We start from the raw sequence: 17222 nt of genomic DNA on the forward strand, positions 1-17222 counted from the left end.
TCTGTTCCGGAGAGAACATCATATCATTCAGGCTTTCGAAAAAACTATCAACAGCTTCATGGGAAAGTTCCACTAAGTCGGAAATAGGGGTAACCATGCATTCGTGCGCATGATTGTCTCCATTGACATTCTGATTTGCATTGCTGACAGAAGGTCGTACCTGTTCGATGCTGCTTTCATCTTGAACTTCACTACCCTTCAATCGTAGTGGTGAAGATTCCAGGAATGCCGTCATCAGAATTGGCAGCCTTTGAGGGCAGCACAAAGCGTGAACCTTGGTAGGAACCAGCAGTGTATCTGCATCCACCGGCGCATCCGATTGTAGCGTCAGACAGGTGTCTAACACGCATTCTTCTCCGCATAGCAGACACCTTAGTACAGGTAAAACACACCTTTGCCACATTGGTCGAAATGATAGAAACCAAGTCATGTTTAGGTCTCTAAGCCGGGAGAGTCCCAGGATTTTTGATATCCGGTCCCGGTATCCAATGGCTAGGATCGTATCTTCCATTGTCGCGAGAGTTTGATCTGTGACATGGGTTGCCATAACGAAAAATAAGGACTAGGAATAGGATTCCTGCAATTAGTCCCAGGATCAAGGGAAGTCCGCCAAAAATCGAATGGACGAAATCTGGAAAAATACCCAGTATGGCTTTGAATGGTGTTAATGCCATCGAAAATACTGTCTTAAATACCCCTGAGATCCCATTGGTATCAGAAATATTTAAGATTTCGCTCAGGATTTCCGCGAAATGTACGGGGGAATTAGTTGATAATAATGTATGTATCTCTGCAGTCGTCCTTGCGACTTGTAGATCATACGTTTCTTTTGATGACGTGAGCCTTGTAGGCGTCTGAAGAAGCACTGTTTTCATTCTGCTTAAAGTGTCTATTCGAATAGAAGTAATTTTCAAACCGGGCCATGCCCTTGCCTCCCTGTCTGGAAAGGAGCTGGGGAACAAAGAACGTCCACAGCACTTGACCTTCGCCGTCGTAGTGACGAGATAAGGAGTCCCGGGCATAAGACTACAACATCTGCGGTCTACAATAAGAATGTAACTCCCATTATAGAGTCTTTGAAAGAATGGTTCTATTTCAGTTGCAGGTGCGCCTTGCTGGTGACATGAAAGGTTGTATGAATTCCCTTCACAGGCTCCGTGCAAACTAATACCGTTACACAGAAGCGTGCCGCTCAGTGACATAGCACAATTGTTGCCACTGAGAAACACTTTCTGTCCTTTATTACTGACACATGCATGTGAATAGGGCAGGTTCCAAGTTGTTTTAAGGTACCCCTTTCCCAATTTCTCGTACATGCCAGCCTGTATATATTTTTGGCAGTATTGAAACCTGAAGGTTGAGATTGGAATATTTATTATTCCGTGGATTATCCATTCACTGACAGGTCGTTCTGACATTGTCAACGGTAATCTTTCTAGTTTTTCAATGCTCAAGATTGTATAATCAGCACCCTTCTGCGCCATACCGATTTGTCTATCAGTAAGGTTAAAGATTTGGAATAGTGACGTTGTGTTGATTAAACGCCAAGGCACATAGCCTGAACGCAGATTTTGTAACGTCCAGCCAAGCTGTACAATAGAACGCAATTGTGACTGACCATGTTGTAATAACAGTAAGTCTTGCGATAATATATCGATTGCTGAAGACGCAATGCTGTCCAATGAAAATATTCTGGAGGACAGAGTCATTAACCCATTGTCCACTACAGAAAGTGATTTTTCCAAATTAATACGATCAATTTCACGTATTCTCTCTGCTGTTTCAATTTGAGTAACCTTCCAGGCCTCATTGTATGCTGCATATACAGAGGCTGCTATGAAACGCTTTTGACGCTGTTTGCGTGGTCCCAGTATGAAATCACGCAAGTCAGCACCATCAGTAAGTAAAGTTAGGTGTTGCTTAATTTCAGGCAGTGTGGAAGTTTGTAGCCATTGAAGGCATAATTTGCCCACACTGTAGGTTGTTATTATCCCTGGGTGATGTCTTTGGGGATATCTAGGGTCTGGCCTGGTCATTTTGAAACCCTGTGTTTTATTCAGGAATCTATCTTGACAGTTATTTGTATCTGTGGGCCAGATCAACCATTGTTTCCAATCAGGATGTGTTCTGTTTTGGTCAAGTATATGGTTTATGTCTATTTCTTCATCTGTATCAGAGCTATTGCTAAACATTGTTGGCTTTGGAATAGACGGGTTATTTAAATCTTTGATTTTGGCTAAGCCAAGACAGGTGGTTTGTTGAACAGTGTCATTTAAAAATATCATTTGTTCTGGGATCATGCAGGCTCTAAACAAAGCTTCTAAACCCTGTACTTGCCATTCTTTTGTACCCCAAACACTTTTCAAATCAACATTTTTGTCCCAATAATCAAATCCAAAAGTATTCATTTTTTCAAAGAATGTATCTGAATATATCAATATTGTGTTGGTTATCATGGTTTTCATCCCTGTCTTGTTTGACAATTTATAATAAAATGTTTCAGCATTACTAGTGTTAAAACCTTGAAAGTATGAATATTTGTCATAAACGGTTCTAGAGCTCCCTTTTGGAGGTGTAGCACAATGTTCCCATTGATTATAATTTAAAACATTTCTAGGTTGTGCAGATTTATGCAGGAAATGGTTACCATAATGGTTATAGCAATACATACTATCATAATTTGTAGAACCTTGCAAATAATCATGTTTTGTAAATTTAGCAGACATTACTAAGTCAGACATCATATTGTTAATACTTTCAAAGTCCCAATCATCAGCAAATGAGTTTGGTTTTGCAAAGTCACTCAAGGAGATCTTGATTTGGTGTGGGTATTTCAGGATCTCGACCGGACCATAAATTTCATAGTCAGTGTTGTCCCAGGCTACCCCACCAGGTATTGGATTTGCTGTGAAGTTGGCTGATGAAAGTTCTGAAGAAAGCTCTCTTTTCTCGACGTGTGAAGATGTGTGTGGTTTGAGCACCAAGTTGATGTTCTGACTTGCTGTGTCCATTTTAGCATATTTTCCCTCAATGAAGCGTCCCAAAGTAAATACCATGATGAGCCAAAGTATGAGGATAAATGCACCAAAACCCACCCAAAATTCAATCCATGGAGAAACCAGATATGTTTCTTTCAGTTGTTTCAAAAGTTCCTTAGCTTTGTCTTTAAAGGATTTTGATGATGGCTGTGTCTTTTGTTCGCTGAAACCTTCAGAGGAATCATCGAAGTTGATGAAGTAACCAGATGCAGTTCTGTCAATTGTTCCAATTGGTTCAGGATTTTTGTTTCTTGCATTTTCACTTGGAACTTCATTGTAGATTGGTGTGTCTCTGCTAAATGTTTTTATTTGGGTTTTCAGAGGTCTTAGTTCTATTGCATTGTTGCATAGTCCCTGTTGTTCTTCTGTAGGCGTTTCGAATGTGATGAGCCTCTTTGATAGGACCTCTGTACTGGTAGCAAACCTTGGTGTTCTGCTACTTATTGGGAGTCCACTTGGCCTACCGTTTGTTATCGGCCACATGTTGTGGTTTTACCAGGTCGATGGATACAACTCGGTTCTCCTTTTTTCCAGCAAGTGGCGGTAGTACAACTGATCTTGTCCCGTTGACAGACAAGACAGGAACTGCTTTTCTGTAAGAAGGCCCAAATTCCTTCTTTACCGCGATCTTCTCCCTGACTAGATCCCCGACTTTTGGAATCCAGACAGGTCTTGCTGGGACAGGTGGTGATTCTTCAGTGGTTGTTGGCTGTTGTTTCAATTGTATGTTGCTCAGGTCTTTTCTTGTTTTGTTTAAGTCCTGCAAAATAGCCAAACGGTCTTTGACATCAAAGGTTTTTTCTATTACCACTGAAGTCTGACTATCAAGGTCAGAGATCAACATCCTAGTACCGAATAATAATTCGTACGGACTGAATCCCTTCAGAGAATTTCTTGGCAAGTTATTTAGACTGCGTTGGACACTTATTAGATGTTTGACCCACCCAGCTCCCGAACCTAATATCCTTTCTATTATAGATTGCTTTCTGCCTTGGTTTTTTCTTTACACCGTCCCGTACCCTCAGGAAGGAAGTGAGAAGATTCCCGCTGGGCTGTGCTCATTTGGCCATGTTTCCCCCCCCCCAGGCTGGATTGCCTGAGTTAATAAAAAAATGGTCGAACGTAGCATGCTCTTAGCGTATATGCCATTTAGACTCGCAAATCTTGTATAACAGTCCGGACGTCAGCCGAGTGCTGTGGATCTACATTATAAGTGGAACTAGCCTGTATATGTTAATCGCAAGCCATTCTTTTTAGTGGTAATGTTATCTGCCTTGATACGACGAGGTATTAAACTTTTTCTCTCCCCACTGCGATTTCTGTTGCAGTTTGGGCAGTTTTTTACAAACATGGTATGATGTAGGCTCATGCCTGGCCACCAGTACCGTGATTGTAAATCTTCCAGAGAATCTTTTAGTTTGAGGTGTCCAAGACCCTCGCCCATATGTGCGTCTGCGATTAACAAGTGTCTCCTGTCCATGTTTGGAATCACTCTATCCCCCACTCCAGGGATTCGAGCAAAAGGGACGGAGTTTGCATCGATTATGTATGAGTATTTTACTGGAAAGCCTTTAGGGAGTGGTTCTATCGAATCCTTTTCTGAAGCGCTGACAGCTTGTAATATTTCGCTGTCTATTTTTGTTTTTGACCGGGTGACGGCAGCTACGGAAGCCGTTTGCACAGCTGCTTTCGCGGCCTCATCAGCCAATGAATTCCCTGCAACGTGAACGCCATCACGTTGATGACTCAGTGTATGTATCACGTGAGTCTTGGGTAGTTCTTTTTGTAAAAGAGCTACTTGTTCCCATAGCATTTTATGCTTGATTGTGCCACCTTTCGCATCCTTGAAACCGTTTTGAAGCCAGATCTGCAAGTATTCATTATAAGATTGAACGCAATAATACGAATCGCACACTATGAGTGTGGGGAATTCTCGATCGGTATTTTCAAGCGCCATCTTGAATGCTAGTAATTCAGCTCGCTGAGCTGTGCAATCTCCTAGAGATTGTGTTTTAGTGAGGGTTGGTTTAAATTTCCCTTCGTGCCAACGACCTTTAACAATCGCGCACGCAGCACTGTAAGCTTGTTTACCCCCTACTGCGGGTTGTGCTGATCCGTCTGTATATATTATACAGCCGTATTGGTCTAGAGGCAGAATTTCGGTTGGCAGAGGACATTCAAATTCATATTGTAGAAATTCTTGTGTTTTTAAGTAAGGATCAAATTCGTACACCACATCTGTTGCAGCAAGAGAGTTAGCCCATTGTATCCATCTCGGATGGAGTGCTTTAGCATTTGGAATGCTCGCTTTTGTTACAGCCTCTAGGGCTGGTATCGGTGTCACGATTATTATTCGTTTACCTTGTGCCAGGGCTCGTTCTTTTGCTATAGCTGTCTGTGTTGCTGTAAGAATTTTTTCCGTTGGGCTAAATTTCATTTCCGCCTTAGTGTACAAGTGTGATTTGAATGCAATTGGTACCTTATCTCCCTCATTAGAGGTTAGGTATGTGAATCCGCATCTCCCTGGGATGACTCGGATCACAAGGTTGCGTGTATTATCACGGGTTTCTAATTTTGTTTTAATTAGCATGTCTGTTTGTAAGGATCTCAAAATTTCTGTGTGTGTTTGAGTCCAACTGGATCTTTTAAAGTCTGGTTTAATTAGATCGTAAAGGGGTTTCACCCTTTCTGCGTAATTTGCAATGTATGTTCTTCCGAAATTTAGGAAGCCTAGAATTGACTGTAGGTTTTTTAGTGTTTTAGGAGCTTGGATTACGGCACATTTCTCTAGGAAATTGTCTGCCAGGCTTTTGCCTTCACTTGATAACTCATATCCTAAGAATAGGACCGTCAGATGGGCAATTCTGGACTTTTTAAAGTTGAATTTGTAACCCTCTGCAGCGAAACCAAGTATTATGGTGTTCACCCTTTTCAAGTGAGTCTCCAAGTCATCATCTGTTAAGTAAATGTCATCGACATAAGATAATGCTTCATCATCATATAGTTGTAGTAATTCTGTTACTCTTGCTGAGAATACCCCCGGGCTGTTCTTGTACCCCTGGGCTAACCGACAGAATTGTTTTTGAGTGCCATTTACTGAGAATGCAGTTAAATATCTGCTCTCTGGTGCTATGTTTTGACAAAAGAATCCATTGGAGATGTCCAAGGTTGTTTTGTATTTTTTGCGCACAATGTTATTCATTAGTGCAGCACTGTGTGAGTTTTGCACTGCAAAGGTCTTGCAACATGTGTTAAGGTGTCGGTAATCCAAAACTAGACGGTACGAATTGTCTGGTTTGGAGACCGGAAACAAAGGATTGTTCATTTGTGAGGTGCAAGTTTCAATCACCCCCTGGTATTCTAGCTGATCTAGTATTTCATTTACTTGTTTTTTAGCTTCTTGCTTAATTGGGTACTGCCTTTGTGCAGTTGGTTGTGATTTTAATTGGATTTTGTGAGGAGGAGAATCCTCATCCCATCCTACATGATTTTTATATAAAGCAGGTGCTAAGGCCACTGCCCACTTTCTAGCAAGTGTGTATTTTTTATGAATCGGGATTTGATTCGAGAAGGCAGGCATAATTACTTCTTCGCCATGAGGGCACTCCCTGACAAACTCTGGTGGCCAGTCTTTTTCAGCTAGAAGGATGTCATAGCCCTTGGATAGGTTATCCCAAAATAGTCCCCTTATTTTCCTAGTCTTATCTCCCTCTATACGTAATGTTATCTCGTATATCTTGTGGGGCTTGCTAACTCGGGTATCTGCAGTTTCCACTTGAAGATATTCATTCGTGTCCACTGTCTCCAGATGATTCATAAGGACTTTGCGAGCTATGCTCACCTCTGCTGCGCTGTCTAGCATTGTCTGAGCCCACTCTCCGTTTTTCAGTTATGTCCTCAGTATTCTCGGCATTGTTAACTACCTTGATACTGGCTACCTTCTTTTTTGGAAATTGTAATTTCTTTTTCAGTTGAGCAGGTTCCTTGTCTTTGGACTTGGCGTGCTCTTCTGATCGTCCTCTTCTTTCCGATTTCTGCGAGGAATTCTGAAAAGATTGAGAGGGACGTGTATCAATGTCTTGATATCTATCAGGTTTTTTAATATTATCCCTATTTCTAAGGTTATATCTATTCCCAGAGGGGTCACTCTGGGGTGACCTTTGTCTCGGGTTTGGAGATTTCTCTCTTCGCCTAGGAGACCTTCCTCTGGACTGGAATTTCTTTTCTTTAGGATTGGATTGTTTATTTCCATCCCAGTTCTTTTTTGGTGAATTGTTATTAAAAAATATTTTTTCTGGACTTGTAGTCAGTTGCGGTTTTACTGGTATTCCACCTAGACTATCTCTGCCTAGTTCTTCATAGGATTTTTCTATGATTCTGGCAATTTCAGCTGGTTGGTCTGCTATATCTGTCTCTTTTAGCCTCTGGCGGATCGCCACGTTCGCTGCTTCACCTTTTATGTTGGCTAGTAATATAGCCGAGACCTGCTTGAAGTCTTTCAGTAATTTCATACCAAGAGTTAAAGCAGGTTCTGGACCGTATTCATCTTGAATTTGTTTTAGCACATCTGGTATCACCGAAATGGATGGGACACCGTGCGTTTTTGTATAGATGGAAGCAAAGACTGTACCCCAAGTGTCACAGTCCTCTATGTGCGGTGCGATTCCCATTGGGAGACATATAGTCAGAATCCTGTGTTTTTCTAATGGGGTGGTGTCAGGAAACACCGCCTCTATTTGGGTAATTTTCTGTGCCAACCAGAATGGTATTTGTTCCCGTTTAGCTGGAACCTTACCTAGGCAGGATTGGATGTTCTGTGGTGTAATTTTATTTGTGTTCCCCTGGTGTGGGGTCAGCTGTGGTAGTTTAATCGCTGGCTGAATTGTTGAAGTCCGCATTACATACTGAACTAATTGTCTATGAATTTTTAGTAATTGTTTCAGCTGTGTTAATAATTCAGCTGCAGGCATCCTATCGATGTCTGGATGTGGTGTGTATCCGGCTAGGACCGGCCACGTTGCTCCTGGTCTTCCTAAAGGACCGAGCCTTGTAATGTGATTGTTATGTTTTAGGGCGCCATCAAATAAGAGCAAATGCTCTTGGAATTTGAGTGGTACTTCCACCTCCTCGAAAGGAGTGTAAATGTCAGGAGGTTCCTCTACTTTGTAATAGTGGAAGTACTTTGTTACAGCATTTGCTGCTGGAAAATGTATCCATGTATAGTATACCTCTGTCTGCCGATATTCGTGTGCCTCAATTACGAATATGACTGTGCCACCTCTAGGTGTCAGTCCATTTTCTATAAGTTTTAGAGTTATAGATCTCCTTTTGGCGACCTGGATGAGTATTATATCCGGGTCTGCTGCTTGCATGGTAGCATCAGCATCTGCTATTTCAGTAGCTAATCTAATTGCTTCTCTTTCTTCATCACTGTCTCCCATTTTACAGACAGGATGGTATTATGTTTATTTGCAGATCAGGTTTCTTTATGGAAACAGAGATTAGATGCACAATATTTTGGAACTGTTTTATCCTTCAACGTTGACTTGACCAAAAACCATACATAGGAGTTCCCTCCTGCGAGGTTTTGGAGGATATAACCTTTCACCCACTCCAGACGTCTTTGGAGTATTTGGGAAAAGGGGTCTGAGTGAGAAAGCACGACTGAGTTACTCTAAATGTCTTACGTTAGTTTTATCGCCCTTTCCAAACGCGTTGGGCGCCATGTAGTGTAGCTCCTATCTTCCCAATAGGCTCTGCGCATTGGAATAGTACCTACAGCAGTAAAGGCCTAGGCCAGACGTTAACTAGGTCTACTACTGTCGATACTAGACTTAATTTTTGGGTTTGCCAGCTAAGCTCAGAGTTCGCTAGAAACTTTCTCGAATGTTCAAGGAAGGATTAACTCCCCTGATTAGACAAGAAGGGATTTAGTTTCTGACAACCATAGAACATGACAACTTTGCTCTCCCCTAATCAAGAGTCAATCTCAAGAGTCGTGTGAGCACAAGGCAATTATTTTACTCAGTCAGTACGTGCATTCTTAGTCTCATCAGAATGTAGAGAAAAGGAAGAGACGGGCGTGTTCAATAAAAAGGTGTTATTTATTGATCAGTCTCTTTTCTCATACATGAGAAATGGATCGATATTATTGCAATACTTATAGTTAAGTAAAGTGCATACATTAGAAGCAATAGTATAAAATAATACTGTAAAAACATTGATATGGTTTCTGAGCCATATGATGTTTTAAAATGATTAAAATATATTTACATACACATATACATTTGACTAAACGTACTCAACTGGTGTTTCTAAATACGCCTACCCCGTGTACCTGACCTAAGTCTAATGCGTGGGCGGGAATAGAAAGTTACAGTTTAAGTTAAGTTTGTTTTTGCCAAGTGAATAACTAAAGAATTCTCTGTGAGGGGTTATTCAGTTCTGTACCTGGAAGTTAGGATGAATGAGGAATGGTATCTCTTTCTCTGCTCTCGATATTCCAGGCTGCCTGCGAGGGCTGCCCAGAAGCGCCGGTGCTGGGTCTCTCGGCTTGAGATAGCAGCGCGTCTCTCAGCGCGTCAGGAAGGCGGGGCTGCTGCCAGCGGGGTCTGCTTCTGCTCTCGGCTTCGGCAAGTATGGCTGCTCCGTCTTGTCACCACGCGTGTGTTTGCATAGGGCAAGGTCGGCAATATTTATACCTTAAAGGTGCCGGGATTGACGTAAGGATGGACATAGGTACGTCAATAAAGATGTCATACGACTTGCTCGTTAGCACATTCTTTACTAAAGTTCTCTGTGAAATCAAAACAATGGCCGCACGGATTATCCAGGTTGTCATAGGTTTGATTTGTTATGAGAACGTCGTATGCCTTATCAGGGGCTGGAGGAATGTCGCTTGTCTAATTAGATCTCAAGCGTTATGACCTAATCAGATAACACGTTCCTGTGCCGTAGTGTGACTGCGTCAGATAACGGTATCTGCATCATGGGGGTTTTTCTTGCCTCATGGGCTGACTGTTAGTTAACTAGATAGTTAGTTTAACCAGAATAGGGTCAGGAATAGGGGGATCGATTCAGAACCTATAGAAATACACGACAAACTGTATTCTATCCCCGCATTAAATATGCTCGCATTATCTTTTTTTTATGTTACTGTGACATTACGCTATCAGCGCTTGTTCAATTCAGGGTCTTTAATGGTGGTTACCTCACGCTCCCTCAGGTAACCCCTTTGAGCCGCTGTGAGCCTTCGCGCTCGTTTCCTTTATTACCGCAGCTCTATTTCTGCCATTCTGGAAAAGGCGGCCGGGCAGCGGAAAGTACCTCGGCAAGAGGAGCGCTACATCCTCCCGTTGCCTAGTGGCATTCTTATTGCCCTCCGGCCTCCAGCTGATCGCTGAGCCGATCGTGCTCGAGGCCGGAGGGTAACGATGGCAATAGTACGCTACTGAGCGCTCAAGCTTGTCGAGAGCCACTTTTTCTCACAGAGCAAACCGCAAGTGTCCATTAACTTATTTTTCTACATAAAAAAAAAGAAGAAACTGATTATTTACAAATTCAGGAGATCCTGGACCTTCATTAATACCTTTTATGTCTCTATTTGATGGTGCTGTTTTACCTTTTCTGAAGGCCTCCTTCCATCATTAGAGGATTTTAAACCCTCGATCTTACATTTATTAGCCTCATTACTGAGACCTTGCTTCTCTCACAAATGCTTTTAAAAAGATGCTGCACATGGAAGTGAAATCATGTATGTTAGAGAGTCTATCTCAATTTATGGCATCTAAATGACCCCTCCCATTAGAGGATACGGAGAATTTTTCATTATCGCATTCTCTTAATGACTCAGAATTAAGAGAAAAAAAAAAAGAGGCTAAAAAAATGTAAAAATGTTGAAGAGAGCATGGGAGGTCTTGGCACCTCATCAACTCAGGGAGGTCTTGGCACTGCTTCGAATAATGGAGGTCTCCGCACCTCAAATCACCAGGGTGTCCTTAGCGGCACAAGAAATACAAATGTCCAAAGCGGCACAAAAAACAAGAAATCTCTTTATAGCCTAGAGGACGATAATTCTGATGATTCTGAGTTTTTGGATAAATATGTCCTCTATCTCAATGACTAGGATCAGGATTTTGATGAACCATTAGAGAACATCCCATCTTCCTCTAAGGATACAATTCTTAATCCAATAGGGGAAGACATTTTCTCCCCACTAGATTGAAGCACCCACAGAGCTCTGAATGGTCTCTACAAGACCATGTTGCGAAATTTATCAAAAAATGGATCTGGAATCCCTTGGAAAGAGAAACACGCAACGTACTTAGGGCAGAATGTTCAAGACCTACTGTGGAAGACAAAACTTGCTATACCCCTAATCTTGATCCTGATCAAGTTTCTTTTCAAACTTGGGCGTGACCCAAAGAAGGGGATGGAAAAATCCCTTAAAGGATGTCAAGATCGTCTCCTAAACGTTCTCGGTCCATTGGCAAGAATTTTGGACTTGGCAGAAGAAAGCCACATTCAGGGCACTCCTCTGGACACCGAAATGATTAGGGGATTGAGCCAGAGGGCTATCATCCTTCTGGGCAACGCCAATGCAAATATTAACGCGGAGCGACGTAGAATCCTCCTAACTAAAATAAACCCCAAGCTAAGCGACCTGGCCGACAAAGAACCCTCTCAGAACGTTAAAGGGCTGCTCTTCGGGGAAGAACTCATAAAATATGTGGGCAAAGAGGTTTCCACATTTACTGCCCTTGACAAAGTGTAACAAAATATACGAAAGGTGTTCAATAATAATAATAACTTTTTTGGAAGAGCCAGTAGACGGGCCTCTCTTCCGGCCGCTTCAATCAAAGGCCCTATTCCAGAGGCCGTGGATTGGGTAGACGATACCAACAATTCAATGTTTCACAGTTCTACCCTCAAAGAGGTAGAGGCCAACGAGGCAGAGGATTCAGATCATGTAGAACAAATAATTCCAATACATCCTCAGGTGAGTGTTCTCCCTTCTCCTTCTTCCCCCTTAACGGTGGGCGGCAGACTCAGACATTTTTTAAACAATTGGAAGTTGATTACCCAAGATTCTTGGGTCTTAAATACTGTAAAAGGTTTTATTATAGATTTCTCACAAACACCTATTCAGACATCTTTCCCGAAGGAAATTCCCTTGACTCCGGACGAACAAAATATTATAGAGGAAGAGATTTCCTCCATGATTCAAAAGGGTGCAATACTAGAAGTCCCAATCGAACAACTAGGCTTCATAAGCAACCTTTTGTGGTAGAAAAAAAGGACAAAGGTTGGAGACCCCTCAAACTTGAGAGATCTGAACAAATTTCTGACGTACATGACTGCATTAAAGGAAAATGCATAATGTCAGCCTCCGTGTCTTTAATGAAATCCAGATTCTCGAGTCATGTTATTATGAGAATCGCAATTCAAGCAGCATTAACCAGAGACTTTTGGTTGTCTCAAAGTAGTCTATTGAAAGCAATAAGATCAAGTCTACCATCCTGAAACACTGGGCAGTGCTGGTATTACTTAAAAAAACAATTTTTTTTTACTCTAACACCATTTTTCAATCTTTATTTGGAAACGCTCGGCACAGAAACCATAAATAACTACTTTGGAAGCAACAAAGCAGAAGGAGCAACATAGTTTGTATAGCATGAGGGACCATACCCTCTTCAAATTGTGCCTACTGCACAGAGGAACATAAATTTGTCAACCCTAAACAGGACTGAAATTCCTCATTAAGAACACCAACCAGGTCTGGGCAGTGAACTCAACCCACGTCTGACTATGGTTCTCTATGGACCCTGGGTGTAACAGAAAGCATTTACCACAGGATATTCATGTTTGATCCCAGGTGCCAAATGCAGATGTTGTGTGGATTCTTGACCAATATTTACTTCCCACAGTCGAGGCTTAGCTTAAAACTGGGAGGCGGGGGTGGGCTTTCCTATTACAGTTATGACACCCTCCCCCACCTCAAACATTCCACCACCAGGTTATCCCTCCTTCACTTCCTCTCCCAATGCTGCCCCCGGACTCAAAGTCCAATCACAGCTGTATCTTTAGCCTTACTGCTGCACCTGCCCCCTCCGCACAGGCTTACACTCCCCATACAATCTATTGATAGATTTTAAACCCTACCTTCTCCGATCATTTCACTATGTTACCGTAAGCACAATCCCTCTACATTATGATCTTTAGGCATCTTTTTTCATTCCCCTTTTTTGTTTCTCAATACTCCCAACCACTCCATTATCAATTTCGTCCTTATATTAAAGAGCAATCCATTATTTTTTATCTTTGCAAACACAATGTTGTTACACAACAGCAATAGCAAAGTACCTTTGATTTGCTTTCCTCAGCAAAACCAGGAGTGTCCGTGTCGGGTGGGTAAGCAACCGTTATATAAACGTTATATGGTTTCACCTACAGTTGAAATAAGTAAATAAACAAAGATGTATCTATGTTCTGAAATACAACAAATACAGCAAACATTACACTGCGTATTAAGGAAAATATCTCACAGCGATCTCGTTTTTAATGTATTTCATACATCTTTCAGATAAATTCTTCACTCCAAGGATCGTATATGTAGAGGCCTAATGAAAATAAAGGCTGTAATTTACTTAAATCCTCACACAGGTCACTAATTCTAGAAACAACTGAACAGTCACAAAGCCACATTATGCCAGGCAAGTCAAACAAAGGGCAGTTACAATTGTATTAACCGGGACACATTAAATTCATATTTAGAGAAGAACAGTAATGGAAAAGTTGTGAAAAGAGTGGAGAATTACCATATTTATCTTCTTTGGATAGAGGTGGATGGTGGGTTTCCCACTGGTGCAAACTCCTCCAGCTCGGCAATCTGCCCACGATGTGCAAAGGAATCTACTAGAAATGGTGGTTGGTTAAGGTGCCTAATCTAAGAGAATGGTCCACCTGTGGTGGCCATTCACCATGGTCAGCACAGTTAACTCCTTGACAGTCTGCCAAGCAAATTATTGTGAATTCCACTGAACAATAAATAATGTTGCTAACATTTGTATACCCCACATATCACAGGGAGATACAGGGCAGTGGGATAGTTGTCCACTGCAAAAGTGAGAGTTAAAGAGGCTTTTGACAGCAAGCCCTGTACTGTCTCAATATGACAGCTGTCAATAGACCAGGACATCCTCTCAAAAAAACAAAAACGTGAAGGAGAGCCAGAAAATGTAATTATTTTCTTGGGCCTCCATCACCCTCATTTATGCTGGATGCCTTTGTCAGTGATAGCAGCTTAGGCCGTGGGAGAATGAGCACACATTCCCTCCAGGGGCTGCTTCTTGGCCACTGGGTAGCAGATCTTAACGCAGAGCATGACCCAGCTGGATAGATTTCTCTTCTGTATAGCCTTGACCTTTTTGCTCCAACGAACCCAACAAATAGCAGATCATCCATCCGGTAGTCTATGGTACGATCTGTGTAGAATGCAAAGCTCTCCATCTTGGGGTCCAAGTTATGTAGTATATCCTTGTCAGAGGGGTGAGTTGGAGCTCAGAAAGCCAGCAGGGTGATTGTTTGGCCTACAAGGAACAGTGTCACAACTTTTGGTAGAACGGATGCCCAAATCAACAGAACCAGCCTGTCTAGGAAGAAGGTGGTGTGCCATGTGTTGACACAGACCTTAAAGCTCACTCACAGACCGGACCGATGCTATGGCAATGGAAAACACTGTCTTGACGGTCAGGAGCCACATTGGATATGGACCAATGTAAGGTCCGCTGTAGAATGACAAAGGGGGTGGGGGAACAAACGCTTGAAAAAATTTAATCACAGGAGTCATGAACCACGGGGGCTGATCTGGCAACTGTAAAAAAGCTGAAATAGCTGGGAGGTACACTTTAACTGTGCCCAGGGAAGGGCCTTACCAGGCGAGGGAAAATACAAACAAAAAACCCTTAGATACCTACGCCTGAAGGGGGTCCATCTGCAGAGTACCACACAAAGCCACAAACTTGTCCCAGCGACAAAGGAATACAGTTTTAAACGAGGGTCGTCTGGCTGGCAAGATGGCACTAACCACCTCTGAAGAAAGGTCAAAGGTGTTCAGCTGAAGTAGCTCAATCTCTGCGAAGGCCCGGGTGCAGAACCTCCCGAAGGGGCTGCCTAATCTGAAGACAGACGCTTAAGCCCAGGAGGTCTGGATACCATACTTTCCCAGCTCAATTCAGGGCCACTAGGATGGCTTGGGGCTGACCGGTCCTAATCTTCTTGAGAACTCGTGGCGGGAGTGGTATCGGCGGAAAGGCATACAAGAATCTAGAGTTTCACTCAAAGCAGAACCGTTCTCCAAGTGAGAGAAGTCTTGGCAACTTCAACATGCAGAAGTGCTGACAGTATGTGCTCTTGGTGGTGGTGAACAGATCAAGCCAAGGTTCTCCTCCTGTGCAGAAAAAACTTTGTGCCACCTCCAGGTGTAACTGCAACTCGTGATCTACGAAGTGTTGAAGGCAGACCTCATCCGCCCTGACATTCAAAGGTCCTGCTAGGTGGTTCCCCACCAGAAAAATCCCTCTGTGGTCCAGCCACCATCAGAGGTGCAAGGGCTCCTGTCCTGGCACATGGTCTGTGACCATTACCGCGCCCTGCAGTACCACAGGGCGGTGGTGCTGTCTGTTTCAGCACTAAGAGGATGACCCTGAGCTCCATCTTCCAATTCATATCAAAGCCAGCCAGTCAGCACTTGCTTTCAGAAAAATGACAAAAACTTGGCTTTTTACCCAATAGTCTGTCTTTGGTTCGTGCTCGTTGGCCCAAGAGCTGAGACACCCACGGATATTTGCGCGCTCTACAAATTGTATAACTAAATAAAGGTTATATGGAGCCAGGGCTCTGCCAGAGGACAGAGGCCTCTGATCTCCACCTCTCCCAAATGGCCGCCCCAACTCAGAGGGGACATTATCAGTCACCACTGTTAGCTCTAGGTGAGGCAGGGAGAGGGGTCTGCTGCTGACCAAATCGTGGTCAAGCAAGCAACCACTGCAGGCCTTTTGCAGTCTCCTCCGAAATGTGGACGTGGTCGGAGAGGTCCCCTTGATGATGGGCCCAGAGACTTCAGGTCACACTGCAGAGCCCTCACATGTCACCTGGCATGCTCCACCAGCAGGATAAATGAGGCCATCAATCTCAGCAGCCACAGAGTGGATCTCACTGAAATCCAGGTCTGAGGCTGAAAGATCTGTCTCATATCGTGAATGCCCTGGATGCTGTTTTCCAGGGAAATTGCTAAACAGAACAAAATGGCTGGTCAGGTTTGTTTAGAGATGAATTAGGACACACACAGCCAATTTGTGCTGCGTGACCCAGGCGTTTTGTATTACAAAAAATGTATTTCCATTTATAATTGAGTTTCATTAATTCATCCAAATGACTACAAAGGAAAATCCTGTCAAAACAGTCGAATCAATAACATACAATTGTGTGCGCAATATATACAGATGTACAGAAGTTCACAATGGATACTCACAAATCACGAACACCAAAATAGAACTTAGTACATAGTCATTACATTCAAAACAAATTGCAACATGAAAAACATTTAAACAAAGAACAATACTACGCAAAAAGAACCAGTCCTTTAACTTATATACCAGTGGACAGGCGGAACTAGGAATGGAATGAGACTGTCTGCCTATCTCACAAAACCTGTGATGAAATGTTTTTGAGATTGCAAGCAAGGGCCCACTGCAGTGGTATTAATTAGTCCCTGGCTGCACCCTTCTTTCTTGTCACAGGCTGGGGGTCAACGCGTTTCGAACCGTAGATATTGAAGGTTCTCCTCAGGACGGGGACTGGGTATGAACTTCTCTGCACAACGAGCACAAGGGCTGCAGGAGTGGAGGTTGACTGCACATCGAGTGAATTTGTCTGTGGTAAGTTGGGAATTCAGAGGAGTCATAAATCGGGGCGCCGTCCTGAGGAGAAACTTCAATATCTACGGTTCGAAACGCGTTGACCCCCAGCTTGTGACAAGCAAGAAGGGTGCAGCCAGGGACTAATTAATACCACTGCAGTGGGCCCTTGCTGGCAATCTCAAAAACATTTCATCACAGGTTTTGTGAGATAGGCAGGCAGTCTCATTCCATTCCTAGTTCCGCCTGTCCACTGGTATATAAGTTA

General features: G+C 42.9%; 1 protein-coding gene across 1 annotated transcript in view; it reads right to left on the reverse strand.

Moving 5' to 3' along the window:
- KDSR (3-ketodihydrosphingosine reductase) overlaps positions 1–17222 on the reverse strand; it is a 332881-nt gene that overhangs the window by 102474 nt on the left and 213185 nt on the right. Inside the window, exon 7 of the mRNA XM_078687801.1 lies at positions 13401–13484. Within this exon, the coding sequence (XP_078543927.1) occupies positions 13401–13484 (84 nt within the window). The remainder of the gene's footprint in view (positions 1–13400; positions 13485–17222) is intronic.

This window comes from Lissotriton helveticus, chromosome 4_1 (genome assembly GCF_964261635.1).
Source record: "Lissotriton helveticus chromosome 4_1, aLisHel1.1, whole genome shotgun sequence".
In the NCBI taxonomy this organism is placed as follows: domain Eukaryota; kingdom Metazoa; phylum Chordata; class Amphibia; order Caudata; family Salamandridae; genus Lissotriton; species Lissotriton helveticus.